Genomic DNA, 15,681 nt, shown 5'->3' with positions numbered 1-15,681 from the left:
GTGGTGTCTTTAAAAAGGGCTTTATCATCCTTCGAGGAAGTGGTCAAGCCCCCCCCAGACACACACACCCCGTGTCATCATGGAAACAACTTGGTTGGTCTTCGGTGCCATCTAATTAAGACATGGAGGAAAAAGCAAAGTCTACTGATTAAATTACGCTTGCTTCTCTTGCTTGCTCTTTAGAGTGTCTCTTTTAAGGTTCCTTTGACCTCGATAGAGTTCATTTCCACCCTGCCTACAAAGTACTGGTTTAAAAAAAAAAAATCCACACCAAGCACGCTCTTGTCTATGAACGATATTTCTTGTCCGGTTTTTATTACGTTTTCTTTTGAAATTCGTTAGATTATGCTCAGCAACCAGCCGCTTGCCCAACCGGTTTCTCCCCTTCCCCCATCTCTCTCCACACTTTTTCCTCCTTCCATCCAGGCAGTTGGCAAAACCCCGCAGGGCTCGGGACGCACGCTTCGGGCCGGCCCTCGGCAGTTCACCCTTACTGGGCTTTGCAAACAGCCCCCCACCCAGCCCTTGCCCCCTCGCGGCCCCCTGCCATTATCTTTCTAATAGAGTGTGCTCGGTAAGGGGCTCCAGATAGCTCGTCGAGGGTTTACGGTAGCCTGCCTACCAATAGGAACCCACAATGAAGAGAAGTCAGGCTCAGCCTCCCGGCCGCGCCGGAGCCTTGCTCCCCTCGCTCTACACCTACTGTACCCGCGAGCGGGCGAGCCAGGGAGCGAGCCGGGCGCGGGAGGGGGCGCGCCGGGAGGGCGGACCGCAGCCGCGGCGTGCGCGTGCGCACTGGGGTTGTTTTTCACAAAGCTGCTCTTAAAGTGAGCTGGCAGGCTCCAGCCGCCCGTCTTTGTAAGGAGACCACTGAGACGAGCAGGAGCGCGGAGCGGCTGCCTCTGCTGCCCTGACTTCTTAAGAAATCTCAATGAACTGTTTGTAGAGAATCACTGATCCTGCCTGCAAGCGTTTTGCACGGCAAAAACATCGATCAGTGTTCAGTGAAGATCACATTTTATATGCGATCTTGACTTTTTTTGTCTTACATTATATTTTTATAGATTTTGTTATAAACATGGTGCTGGGAAAGGTGAAGAGTTTGACAATAAGCTTTGACTGTCTTAATGACAGCAATGTCCCTGTGTATTCTAGTGGGGATACCGTCTCAGGAAGGGTGAATTTAGAAGTTACTGGGGAAATCAGAGTAAAATCTCTTAAAATTCATGCAAGAGGACATGCGAAAGTACGCTGGACTGAATCTCGAAACGCCGGCTCCAATACTGCCTATACACAGAATTACACTGAAGAAGTAGAATATTTCAACCATAAAGACATCTTAATTGGGCATGAAAGAGGTAAGTTTTCATATTATTCAGAAGTCATTAGACTCATTTTCTTTGGAAAAGTACCTTTTCAGTTTTCTGAATTAACTTCATTGTACTCCTAGCATAATGCAGCAGATGATAAAGGTTAGCAAAGTTAGAAGATTTGGATTCTCCTTGACGTTCGTTGTGGGTTAAGTCGTAGTGCATGCAGGCATCTGCAAAGTGTCTGCAAACTGCACTTAGTCAACTACCTCTATACCCAGCTTGATCTGTGCCTCACGCACTTGTAATTTGCACCTTACTTATAAATTCTGCTGAAATCCAATAATTTTACTAATATATTTTCAGATTTATTGCTAAAAGCTGCAATCTCGTGTTAGATTTTTTTTCCTTTTACTTTGCAACCTTAGATCCAAAAACTGAGCTGAATGAAGAAATGAAATAACATTTTTAAGAGGCTTAATGGGTGTATTGCATTTTTAATACTGAAACGCAAAAGACTTCTAAAGAACTGATCATTGTTCTTTGATAAAGGGTTTCCGTGGCTTATTTTGACATATGGTATCAACACCCCACGTGTTTTTCCCTATTCTTCCCAATTCCTTTAGAAATTTACATCAAGCATTCTTTATTTTAAAGGACAGTATCTATCATTATGGTATATATCAAGTCAGTTTTAGAAGCCATGTGGGGCCAGTAATTTTCTTTTCCGAGCATCATGTCTAACTTTGGAACGTGCATTCAATGAAACCCATGCCAGTCAAATGGAATTGAAAAGTATACGGCACACTGGATTTGATTTTTGGTTAGAAAAGGGAGGCAAAGGATTGTCAAAAGGAGAAGGGGTCTTGAGATTTTCAATCCATTGTTTAATGGTTACATTGTGAAAATATAGGAGACTCTAAGCTTGTTTTTCTAAGTTTCCACCCTTTGTTAGAAGCGGTTCAATCCTGTTTCGGACCAGTTCTGGGGGGTGGTGAGGAGGGGCGCTTGTTCTGCTCTCAGCAGATTGGTTACACGCGTCAGGTGGTGGCGATGACTTAATTCCTAGCCCAAGAAGAATATAATGTTAAAACTGGTTATGTAATTTTTGTGCTTCTCCTTTTTAATGCAGTATTTAGTTCAGATGTTGGCGATTTTTCAGAAAGAATAGAGGCATAATTTTACCTTCTTTTTAATATTAAAAATATACATCCTGGGGAAGTGCTAATTGAACTAAGGCAAATGAGAAATGAAGGATGCTTTGAGGTACGGTACAGTATTAATGCATTATTTTTGAAAATATTAAGGCGAAATCAGTTCTTTAGTAGGGTTTTCACAGTTACACACAGGTACTTTGCATTCTGAAATAATTTCTGATTAACCCCTACAAGCGTTAACACTGATAGAAAATGCAAATACCTAATGACAGTCCTGGTATTTGTTGAAAAGCAGACACATGACTGTGTACCTTTCTGGACATTGCAACCTTTTATAAAATGGGTGAGAAGAAACAAAAGGTTTTTCTTTAAGGAGTTGAGACTTGCAATGGAGGAAAAGTGAAACAATGAGTTGTAGGGACAAACATAATTTCATTAGTTGCACTATGATTTCATGGTAGAGAAAACTAAGTGCCCCACACCCCACGAGATGCCCCCCAGCCCCTGCAACGCGTGGACAATCTTTTAGCCTGGAAGAGTTTCAATGACTTAAAACTGAGAGCTCTCAAACTAGCCTGGTAACCGAGGCCCCGCCCCGGGCGGCTGGCGATAGGCGGAGCCGGGTTTGTTAGCCTGTTGCTAAGGCGATGGCAGGCGCTGATTGGATTGGGCGCGGGCGGATGGGGAGAGTGGGCTCGCGCCGGCTGGGGCGAGGCTTAGGAACCGGCGTGCGCCGGTAAAGGTCCCTCCAGAGCGGCCGCCCCCGCCCCTACTCGCGTCGGTTCCCGAGCTTCCGCGGGCGTTCTGTCGCCCCTCACTTTCGGCCTGCTAGGGGCCACCAAAAGAAACGACTTGAGATTTTAACTGAGTAGAGGGCAAAAGCTCCTGCCGGCCTTACAGGTGCCGAATGGGCGCAACTTTAGCTAAAACCTTATGGAGAGGGAACCTGGGTGAGGACGGTTAGCAGGACCTCAGTTTTCCTGTTTTCCGGGTGGAGGGTATCCGGGGACTCCCGCAAACGCTTGTTTTCCACTTAGCTGAAACAAAGCGTGTTTCCCTACCTGTCCAGTCGCCAAACTGGCTACCTTGATTTGACCTGAGGGGCGAGACGGCAGGGACTAGCCCGGAGAAGTAAAAGTGATTCTACTATCGAGATCTGGGTGGGGGCCTCCGCAAGTATTCCCTGCCCCCTCCCCCATTGTTTCCTGTAGTCTGCGAGCCCGCCCCACCCGCCTTCTTTGCCCCAGTTTCCCTCGCCGCAACTGTAAAGGTGTCTGGGTGGCCCGAGCCAGATCGAACCGGTCACCGGCTGGGGCGTGTATAGCGGAAGCGCAGCGGCGCGCTGGCCCCGCCCCCTGGGCAGCAGGCTAGGCTGCGCGGGCGCGGGCGCGAGCTCCGCGCGACGTATGCCGTATGTATAGCCGGGCGCGCGGGCGGCGGCGGCGCGCGGGCGGGCCGGCTGGGATCTGCTCGCGCCGGTTTAGGCCGGTCCTCTCCTGCTCCGGTCTAGTTCTTGATTGACAGCCCGGCACTTGTTTACCACGGCGCGGCCGCCGCCGCTGCTCGCCTGAATGAGACTGCTGAGCTGGCACAAAAAGGGAGCGAGAAAGGAAGAAAGGGAGAGGAAGGCAAACTTTGGGCGCCTTCGAGGGGAGTGGATTTAAATGGCCCCCGACTCACCAGCTAACAGTTTCAGCTGCTGACATCCGTCCAGGGGGGTTGCCCAAGGGACAGGGAAAGCAATGTTGAGACATAGACGAGTCACCCCTTTTAGAAATAAAAGTATGGCCATGTAGGGGCTTTTTAAAAATCTTGTTTGCTGTAAGGGAAGAAGCATCACGTTTCTGGTGTATATTCAATACTTTTGTAAGGGAAAGTTAAATGGCAATATCGGTTTTTGTTAGTGGTGGCTAATTGTGAAGGTTTCTACACCGAGCAAACCGAGTAGGACATTTGGGTAGTTACGTTATCTAGTCAGAACGCTAAATAAACCATTTTAATAATCTAGAAACCCTCCCACATTTCCGATAATATTTTTCTTTATTTTCATGCCGCTTACAAAAGTAATGTATTTGGCCGAAAGAAATGGGTTATTCAGTTTTCCATGAGGATTTTTTTTTTAAGCTATGAAATTGACATTAAAGTCAATGTTGCTTTTTTTTTTTTTTTTTTTAACTCCATCTATTTGACAGGAAGTTTCCTAGTGGTTTTGGAATTGTAACATGTCTATTCCGTTCACATTTTCAGTATTCCCCTCAAAACTGACATTTTTTAAAACGTTTACATGACCAGTTTTTGTGTTATAAGTTACAGTCTTAAAGTCTTGACCCTTTTGTTGAGTATATACTATGTTAGACACAGATGGCTTTACAGTTTGGGTCATTTGCCATTAAAGAAAAAAAAAACATGGTTTAAAAGTATTCATTGTCCCCATTTTACAGATAAGGCAGCAGAGGACTCTGGATTTTTACTTATAAAGAGGAAATGATGAAGTTAAAATTAGAACTCTGCTCTCTGAGACTCCAAAGCTTGAGGCCTTAAATTATTATACAAACATCTTTAAAGTTATGCCATCATGAGGAGTATGTAAATGTTTAATAACAAGTGTTTTGTTTTCTTTTTCTGTTTGTTTTAGATGATGATAATTCCGAAGAAGGCTTCAACACTATTCATTCAGGAAGGCATGAATATGCATTCAGCTTCGAGCTTCCACAGACGTAAGTATTACAAGTAATGGACATTTTTCATAGATACCTATAATCAAAGCATTGTTTTAAAAATCAAACATTTTAAATTTAAATATTTTTCAGTTTAAAAAAAAACCCTTTCATTACTGAAACTTGCTAGAGGAAAACAATATATTAAACACAAGAAGCTATTTTTTGTTCTCTTGTGGCAAAATTATAGAAAGCAAGCTCAATTTCTAGTATTCTGTCCTAAAGTAGATGGGGTTTTTATCAAATACTGTTCCATTTAACATGAGTGAATTGGAGAGTGCTAGTCAAATAGTAAGCGCTTTATAAATACTTAGTTTATTATCAGTTATTATTATCAGAAAAGATAGAACTTATCAATCGTCTCAGTAGTTTTAGTTCAGTTTATAAAAGTTCCATGTTCTGCTTTTCTGCTAATACTAACAATAGCAGTAAGCTTAGAAAGTAAAAATAATTAGGAATATCCTAATGATATTCTTCTGATATCAATTTAATAGCTTCTGTGCAAAGAGCTATTGGGAAAGTCACACAAGGTATTAATTACCTGGACTTAAAGGGAAATGTCTATCAGGATACCTCAGTATAAACTTTGGAATCTAATATGAAAGGAAGAAAGAAAATGGCATATTCTTAAGCTAATAACAGATTGTTGGGAGAGATTATACAAACTTTACTTTAAAAATAATGCTTTTTAACAGGTATTAAAACTTGCAAAATGGCCCTTTTGCTGATTGGTCTGGAGGATGAACTTAGGTTACGCAAGAATTTATCAAGTGCCAAATGTAGACAATTCTGTATTTGTTCATTGTAGCACTTGAGATGTTCTATGTACATAAAGATCATAAATAGTATTTTTCAGAATATTTTATTTACTGTAGCAATTGAGAACTTCATTTTGAATATAATGCCCTAGTACTTTCTAAGAAAAATAATAAAGTCTGTGGATAGAATAAGGCTAATATTGGGCCTGAATATTTTCAAGGGTCATTTAATATTTTTTTAAGTTATATCTATAAACAAAAGTCATTTAAGGTAAACTGTAGAAGACTAGTATAAAACTTAAGATTTTGTTTCTCTGTGCTAATAAACAAGTTAATGTGGACATCTAAATGCAAAAAATATTTATTAAAAAGTGCTTCTCATACTACTCTAAGCTAGCACTCGATGAATGAACAATGAGTATTTTTCTAATGAAATTATGAAAAAGACTAAACTCGCTGAGTTTAGACAAGTAAAATCTGACAAGAGTTCAAAAATAGTTCTGATTCTCTTGACATAGATCAAGAGGAAGATTTCTTTTTCTCTTTAAGCCTGTAAAGTTAGAAAACATAGCCAAAAAAAAAAGAATTAAACCATGAGTAAACTGGAAAGTGTAAAAGCAGTTTTCCAGAGGTTCGGTGGACTTTATGAAATATGAAATTTTTGAAACCACAATGACTATTCTAGGCCTTTTCTAGACCTTAATTAGTTGCTATAAAAAGAGATAATAATTCCTAACTAATGAGAAGTGGAACACTGTAGGGAATTTAGTCTGAATGTTTAACCAGTGTCTAGAATTTCTCAATAGAAATTGTTAAATCATTCTTAACTTTGTTTTTAAATTAAATTCTTGACCTTTTCAAAAATTGTTCATTAAACTTTCATAATTTTGCCACCAGCATTAAAAGTAGCCTCTTCTTAGTTTAAAGGGATTGTATTCTTCTGGCTTGTTAAAGCAAAATTTTTATGATATTTAACTATTGTCTGTTGTTATTTGGAAAAGAAGGTTTTTTTTCCCCAATGACTTATCCCTTTGGAAGTTTTTTAAATTATATACTTGATACCTCTCTGGTATATAAAGAGCAAAATATATCAAAACTTATTCTGCCCTACTGTATAATTCTTAGAAAGAGGTATAAGATTAATATATTGACCTTTATATTCTGCGCAGACCACTTGCTACCTCATTCGAAGGCCGACATGGCAGTGTGCGCTATTGGGTGAAAGCCGAATTGCACAGGCCTTGGCTTCTACCAGTAAAATTAAAGAAGGAATTTACAGTCTTTGAGCATATAGATATCAACACTCCTTCATTACTGGTAAGAATTGACTGAATTCTTCATTCTTTGTTTTTGGCATATAAATACTAAAGAGTAATCACCTAAATTATGCAATCTTCATAATTTTAAAATAGTGGTTTTAACATTTAATAAATACATATATTTTAATACAGTTAAGAGCACACAAATTAATGAAGAATATGCTCACACTTTTGATACTGTAGTGACTTTAAGTAATTTAAAAGACCAGTGTGTGGTATGAAATATCTCTTACTCAGAATATGACAGCAATAACAAAAAAATAGATCTGGTCCCTAATGATTTGAGTGGAAGAGGAACAATTGTATCATTTGTTATAAGACAACATCACTTAACTTGAAAATATCATAATCTAAGATTCGTATTACATTTCATTATTCCAATATAGGGATAGTTGTCAAATAATGGGGAATCATTAGTTTCATGAAAAAACTTAATTCCTTTTTTAAAGGAATTTTTTTAATTGCTTTTTTTAATAAGAGTAATTGAAATTTGACTTCAAAACTTTGGTTTAAACAAATGATAACATCTTTAAATAAGAATTAACCTTAAAAATGAGCAGTTTTCCTGTCTTGTATACTGATTTTTACATTCTCAAAGAAAGATGTTAACATTTGGGATTATATAACCAAGTTGCTTTCTGTGCTGCCCTTTTTTAAGGCAGTGAAAATGTAATGTGGAAAGGGTTTTTTTGTTTGTTTGGTTTGTTTTTAATTACTGTATTTGTAAGTAATGTGGGCCAAAAAACTATGGTATAGGGTATTAAGCCCTTTACCCTTTTTTCTTTAACTATATGGAAATTTATATGAAGACAAAAGTAATGGTATAATTCAGAAACCATTGGTTAGTTTTTTTAAAAAAAGTATATTTGGGTACAGAAAAAAAAATGCAGCACTACGTTTAATTTAAATTCTCCTAGAATTTAGGATTATATTTTGAAATATTCTGGTATTGTACCAGTTCTTATGCATTGATCTTTTTCTCTAAATTTTTTTTTTACAGTCACCCCAAGCAGGCACAAAAGAAAAGACACTCTGTTGCTGGTTCTGTACCTCAGGCCCAATATCCTTAAGTGCCAAAATTGAGAGGAAGGGCTATACCCCAGGTATGTATGAGGTGGATTCTCATAAAATACAAATTTTCTTTAGTTAGCTTTTATGTATAAATTTAAAATATTGCTGCTAAATATAAACCTAGTATAGTAGTCTTTGGTAAAAAATAACGTAAATGGTGCTTATCCAGTTTCTTGTCACAAACTGGAATGTAGTCTCCTTTTTTAAATAGCTACTATAAATGAAGTAGTTCATTTTTGTGACACTTAAGTTACTTGCGGCTCCTAAGGCAGCTTTTTATCCATGTAGTTAGTTGAACTTTCTAACTTTAGTTTTAAGAATCTACAATTTGTTTGGTTGTTGTTCTCAACAGTAGATATATGTATCTACATGTTTTTCCCCCTCTCTAGGTGAATCAATTCAGATATTTGCTGAGATTGAGAACTGCTCTTCCCGAATGGTGGTGCCAAAGGCAGCCATTTACCAAACACAGGCCTTCTATGCCAAAGGGAAAATGAAGGAAGTAAAACAGCTTGTGGCTAATTTGCGTGGGGAATCCTTATCATCTGGAAAGACAGAGACGTGGAATGGCAAGTTGCTGAAAATTCCACCAGTTTCTCCCTCTATCCTCGACTGTAGTATAATCCGTGTGGAATATTCACTAATGGTATGTATAGGTTTAAGAGTTTTTTGTAAAGTATTAAAGTTTTGAGGGTATCATTTTGTCTTACATTCAAGGTCTGATTTTTATATTCCATATATAATGAAATATACAAATACACATAAACATTTATATAGTTTGAGTTGTAATGTCCCCTTATGTAAATGCACTGTGCAGTATTGAAAATAAGAAAGAAACTTTTCATGTATATAAGTAAAAATTAAAGTAAATGGGGGCCTCAGATAACATTTAAATTGGGGTATTAGTTTTTCAAAAGGAAATCATACTTGACATTCTAAACTTAGTATCTCTTCTTAATGTTTAGGTATATGTGGATATTCCTGGAGCTATGGATTTATTTCTTAATTTGCCACTCGTCATTGGTACCATTCCTCTACATCCATTTGGTAGCAGAACCTCAAGTGTAAGCAGTCAGTGTAGCATGAATATGAACTGGCTTGGTTTACCCCTTCCTGAAAGACCTGAAGGTAATTTGATAGTGCATATCTTAGCTTAATTCTTCATTATTATTAAGAACAGTATTTTGTTTTTGATATTTTATGGCACTAGATAAACTTTTATCTTTCTCTAAAGAAAGTAGATATGTCCCTAATGTTAAATTTTGATTGTATGTCTTCTTAATTTTAATCACCAAATAATTATTATTTTACTTTGACATTCCTTTTTAATACCTACTATTCTGTGTATTTTGACATGCATAAGAACATGCTGTTCGAATTGCGTGTATCTTTTTCCTTCAGCACCACCCAGCTATGCAGAAGTGGTAACAGAGGAACAAAGGCGGAACAATCTTGCACCGGTGAGTGCTTGTGATGACTTTGAAAGAGCGCTTCAAGGACCACTGTTTGCATATATCCAGGAGTTTCGGTTCTTGCCTCCACCTCTTTATTCAGAGGTAAGCACCAGCTCCTCAAGTATGAAATGAGCCGGCTTTCTTGGGAAACAGCTTTGCAAACTTATTTTGTAAAATACAATTAGATCTCTATTATCACGATAATAACAAAAGAACAAATAACTTAGAACAACAGATTAAAAGTTAAGATTATGGTTGTCAATATTTACCAAGTTTGAAACAGAGCTAGGACTGTTTACTTATTATTGGAGAATTAAGATAGTGATCTAACACCTCATGTTGAATTATTTACATTTTTTGAAGGAAGAATTTTATATATTCAAGCATCTATAGGAAGAGCTGGCATTTCGCCTACTTCGGTGGCTCATGCCTATGATCCCAGTGTAAGGACTGGTTGAGGCCAGGAGTTGAAGTCTGCAGTGAGCCACTGTACTCCAATCTAGGAAATAGAGGGATACCCAGTCTCTGAAAGGAAAAAAAAAAAAAAGAACTAGCATTTATTTTGCAAGCACTGATTAAATAGCTAGAATTTTATTTTATTCATGATTCTTTTCCAATGCTTATATATTTTAACATTCTCTGTCATGGGGAAATAGCATATTTGCAATAACATCTTAAACAATATTCCTGCATTGTTAAGACCATCCTATTGATGACAGCTAAGCACTTAATGTGAATAAAGCATGGCTCTTACTTAGGGGAAGCTCACAGACTAGTGAGAAAAACAAACTAAAGCAAAATATTACATAACAGTGTGATGGGCATGCTCAGCTCATTTGAGGAATGGTTTATTGGACCTTAGGAATCAGGTGGGGTTTCTTGAAAAAGTAATTAAGCTGAATCTTAAAGAATGAGTAGTCCTCAAAAGGCAGGAATAATATGTAAAGATAGAGAGTTGTGGGGGAGGGATCCAGCAATGTCAGAGTATTTCAGAGTGACTTGAGCCTATAGTACACATTTTTGAGGGGTTTTGAAGTTGGCCTTGATACCAAAATAATACCAAAATAATTTTGAAATTAATAGAATCAGCTTTTTCTTAATACCATAACTAGGAAAGGCAGTTTTCCTTTGGATGTGATACGAGATCCTCTTCATTCATTGATTATAGAATATTCAGAAACTGTTCTTGCAAATTCTTGATTAGACATAATTTTTCCTATCTCATTTTCTAATTCATAAAAATTTCTATTAGATGCTAAACATTTTTTGTTCTGCCACTTGTTACAGATTTTGTTATTACATTTTTATTTGGACATTTCTGTCTTGCTTATTCAGTCAGTCGTTCCTGGCTTAATTTGAGGCCATTTTCTGGCTGTCCAAAGAAGGCATTTTAAAAGAATAGCAACCTAAGTATAATTCACTTTTAAGCAATTTGTCATGAAATTCTGCCTTCTTTTAAAATGAACTAAAGATGATTAAGATAACTTAAAATTTTTAAAACCCTAAAACAGGTTCAGGGTGTACTAACTAAAAATTTTTCGGCTTTTTTCCTTCAAAAATGTGTTTTACCCTAAAGCTTCTGGGGCAATTTGGGTTGATCCACATTTAAATACAAGTGGATGGATCTTATCCAAAAGATCTTTCAGTAAAAGAAATATATTAAACCCAACAATTTGTCTTTCTGCATCCATTTCTCTGTGTACCTGAGAAGCAACTCTCATTAATGTATGTGCATAGGAAAGTCACTCCAGAGGTAAAGAAGGTGGTACGAAGTCTTGGTTGAGTGTTTTGGGTTCAGCATTGCCATTTCCTGATACATGCTGTATTTTAGGCCTTGTCTGGGGTTTTATACCCGTAAGTTATTACTTCACGTAAATAGCAAGAGCATTGTTTACACAATTTCATTCTTCTCAGAGCCTAGGGAAGAGATGAGTTAGCTTTTTTGTAGAAGGATGAAAGGGATACTTTCCAAACAGAGATTATTACTATAAAGATGTTCTCCACTGTGCATTTGAGTCTTAAGTACTACTAATTACTGAGTAAAAATCTGTACCATTAACTTTTTTGAAAAAGGGGACTATTCAGGCATATCTTTAAAAATCTTATTGTTAATCTAGTAATTGGATATCAGGTACTTTATATAATAACCAGCACCCTTTCCTCCCTAACAGCATTTCAGATATGAAAAGGGAATAATTGGATATAGTTTGCTAACAAGCTGTGTATGTTCTTTCTGATTGCATTTTTGACTAGCATTCAAAATCATAGTCATTTGTTGCATTGTAGGATGTCATCAAATAACTTTGTAAATTTTTATTTCTTTCTAGATTGATCCAAATCCTGATCAGTCATCAGATGATAGACCATCCTGCCCCTCTCGTTGAAGGAAGAGTTGGTTGAATCAAGTTGATTGGGTTCCGAACTGTATCTCTTCCGGCTGAGGACAGAGAAGTATCTTGGAGACACGTTTTCAGAGGAAGTGGAATTGCTTTTGCCCAGAAAAATGGCAGATACATGAAACAACCAGTGATCATGCTTTAGAAGCCTATAGCAACATTCTGGGACTGCTCCAACATGCTTGAAGATCTAAGCTTTTCTCCTTTAAAACTGGCACATACTAAGAGCAGTCTTCTTAGCCTATGGTCATACGTGTCAGGACACCACGTTGTAAAGAAGGATAATTTCCTTCTTTTGATTTGAAAATTTTGCACATGCTCAATGCTTACATTGTGCGATTTCGATGTCACTACAGCTTTTTTTTTTTTTTCCATTTATGCCAGACTCTTGATACTCTTTTAAAACTTGTTTGTGGTCAGCACAACAAGGAACAAAAGAAAGCTTTGAAAAACTTTAACGTGAAAAAAACGCACTGACTTTTTTTTTAATTTAATATAGCCTGGACTTTACCTGCATATGCACATGCTCAAAATTGTCCTACTAGGCTGACCATGTATCACCTCTTCAGCTTGGATCCTATTGTGGATTTATTTACAAACATCAAATGCCTTCAAGCCAATCCTTTTTGCTGTATGTTTTGCAGCCTACTGTAGTAGATACGCAACAGATAATGTGGGGAAAAAAGAGATAAGAGGAGGAAGCTAATAAGAGACTTGGTCAAGATTGTATACCTTCTTGGTTTCTTTTAAGAATTTGTTGCCTTTCTACTATTACAGCAAAGCAGCATTTTGTTACTGACTGCCTAAAATCACTTAATCTCAGGTGAACGCATCACTTGCCAAACTGTTGGAATGCTATTTGTGTTTTGTTGCACTGTTGAGTTACTTTTTTGTTTATTTGGTTGGCTTTTTGGAGAGGGAAATTTGGAAATGGGACATACACAAAAGTGATAACCCACCCACATTCCCTTTTTATCATTACATACAAGAAGATACTAGCAGAACTAAGAATGAAGTAAAAGAAAGGCAGTATGGCAGGCACCAGCAAAGAGTTAAGGGCTGTTGCTCTTGAAAGTTATTTTTATTATTATTTTAAAAGTATGGAATTTTTCCAGTCACTGGGGAAAGGAGGGGAAAGTGCATTTATTTTTATACAGAGTTACTTAATTACCTCCAAAACACATATGTTGGAAATCGTTTTTGCTGGTGCAAAGTATTTTAATGGGCAGGAGTGCATATATTGAGGTTATGACTAAAGAGCTCAACTTACACATTTGCTATCTTGCGAAAGCTTGACGTAGCATGAAAACCCAAGTTTAATCCAAAAGTGTGTAACTTCAAAATTGCAAATACTAGAAAGTTTGCTGTGATAATTGTTTTGTATTTTGTGGGGGTTTTTTAAATGAAAATATTTTTTCCATTACCTGAAACACAATTTACTAAACATGAGAAATCGCTTACTTTTAGTATAGCTAAGATAGGAAGAATGATCACATCAGTAAATTATAGTTTATATTGAAGATAATTTACAGTTGGTTCATAACAAATATACCAGCATTCATTATAACATCTCAGCATTTTCCAAGGTACCAAGTGTACTGATTTTTTTTTCTTAATTTTAGGAGGAATTTAGCTGATGTTTTTAATGAAAACCAGCATCTCTGATGTTGCAACATACGTGTGAAATGGGTGTTACATCTATCCTGCCATTTAACCCCGCAGTTTAATAAAGTGGCTGAAAATAATAGTAACTCTGGCTTGGTGCTTGACCTGGTTACATACTGTCTTAAAGTTTCATACAGAACAAATAGGCTTTTCCATAAGTGGCCTTTAAGAAAACATGGAAGACAATTCATGTTTGAAAAATGCTGACAGGGTGAAGAAAGCCCAGTGTAAAAATGAATCACGTTTTAAGTGATTCAGTTAAAGGGTTTGGGCTCCCGTAGCAAACTAATACTAGATAATAAGGAAATGGGGGTGAAATATTTTTTTATTGTTGTTAAATCATTTTGTGAATGTCCCCCTCAAAAGAAGCTAATGGAGTATTTGGCATAAAGGGCATTTGGTGGTTTTATTTTTGTTTGGGGGGGATTGTCAGAAAATCCCTTTTCTTTTCTCTCTTCTTACGTCTAACTGACTAGGGAACAATTGTTGATATGCATAGCATTGGAATACTTATCTCCATATACTCTTACAAATAACATGAAGCGAGAATGACCAATATTCTGATAATTGGCACTGGGTCACAAAATGTGATAAAACTTCAAATTTATAAAACTTTATCTAATAAAGTTTTATTTTCCCCATTAAAGTATTTCTTTACTCTCTTATTTAGAGGCATTATTTTTCTTAAATATTGGTCAATTCCTGACATAAGATGTGAGGTTCACAGTTGTATTCCAGTATTCAAGATAGATTCCTGATTTTTCAATTAGGAAAAGTAAAATCCAAAATGTTAGCAAAACAAAGTGCAATATTAAATGTTTGCTTTATAGATTATATTCTATGGCTGTTTGTAATTTCTTTTTTTTTTTTTCCTGTTTTATTTGGTGCTGAATATGTCTTTGTAGGCTCTGTTTTAAGAAAACAATATGTGGGAAATGATTTAATTTTTCCTATTGCTCTTCCTTGTGGAAAATAAAGTGTTTGTTTTTTTTTTTCTTTTTTGTATAATTGTTTGGAGATTTATTTGAATCTTGATCATGTTAGCAACTCAACATAGATGCAAACACTATTAACACTACAGCTCAACTCTAAGCCATTCTGGATAAGAATTGTTTCTAGATCTGTGCTAAGGAAAATTACTGAAGACTTAAAGGAATTTTTTATACTAATTATTTTTCTTAATAATTTGCTATTATGGCCAGCCTGAGAAAGAGTGAGACCCTATCTCTATTAAAAATAGAAAAAATTAGAGCAGCACAGTGGTGGTCAGCGAGGTAGCTATAGTCCCGGCTACTCAAGAGGCTAAGGCAGAAGAATCACTTGAGCCCAGAAGTTGGAGGTTGCAGTGAGCTATGAGGACGCCACTGCACTCTAGCTGGGGTAACAGCGAGACCTTGTCTTAAAAAAATAATCATTTACTGTTAATATTATGGATTCTTTTTATGAAACTTCTAAGTTAGATGCATTAATAAATTTTAGTTGTAAGTATAAACCATCTTAACCAGGTAGAATAATTTCACTTTCAGGTACCAATTCACTCTCATTGTGATGTGTGTTACCAGTATTTCAAGAGGGCGTGAAAGTTATCTCTTATTCATTATTCTAATCTTAGAAAAACACGCATTAATTTTTCTAAATTTAAAAAACAATGTTTTTCTTTAAAGAATCTCTGAATATTATAGTGATTAATAACTTTAGAAGTACTTCTGGAATCACATTTAGAATTCTTCTTTCAGTGCTTACATATTAATGCATGAGTTATCAAGTTGTATGTGCCTTATTATATGATTCTCCAGTATTTATTCCCAAATATGTATTCACATATAATGTATGT

At 36.9% G+C, this 15,681-nt stretch overlaps 1 protein-coding gene across 2 annotated transcripts; it reads left to right on the top strand.

The window, feature by feature from the left end:
• Positions 1-816: 816 nt before the first annotated feature.
• On the top strand, positions 817-14,842 carry ARRDC3 (arrestin domain containing 3). 2 transcript variants are annotated; one of them, XM_045565696.1, is made up of 8 exons: positions 817-1,358; positions 5,103-5,184; positions 7,112-7,259; positions 8,262-8,364; positions 8,722-8,978; positions 9,298-9,460; positions 9,734-9,888; positions 12,114-14,842. In XM_045565696.1, exons 1-8 carry the CDS (start codon positions 1,079-1,081, stop codon positions 12,168-12,170), a joined length of 1,245 nt encoding a protein of 414 aa, XP_045421652.1. In that variant the 5' UTR covers positions 817-1,078; the 3' UTR covers positions 12,171-14,842. The 2 variants fall into 2 exon arrangements, with proteins under 2 accessions (XP_045421652.1, XP_045421653.1); XM_045565697.1 differs by lacking the exons at positions 817-1,358; positions 7,112-7,259 and having other exon boundaries at positions 5,099-5,184.
• The last annotated feature ends 839 nt before the right edge of the window (positions 14,843-15,681 follow it).

Source organism: Lemur catta, chromosome 12, assembly GCF_020740605.2.
Source record: "Lemur catta isolate mLemCat1 chromosome 12, mLemCat1.pri, whole genome shotgun sequence".
In the NCBI taxonomy this organism is placed as follows: Eukaryota; Metazoa; Chordata; class Mammalia; order Primates; family Lemuridae; genus Lemur; species Lemur catta.
The sequence above is the reverse complement of the archived record's forward strand: the minus strand, read 5'-3'. Positions and strand labels throughout refer to the sequence as shown.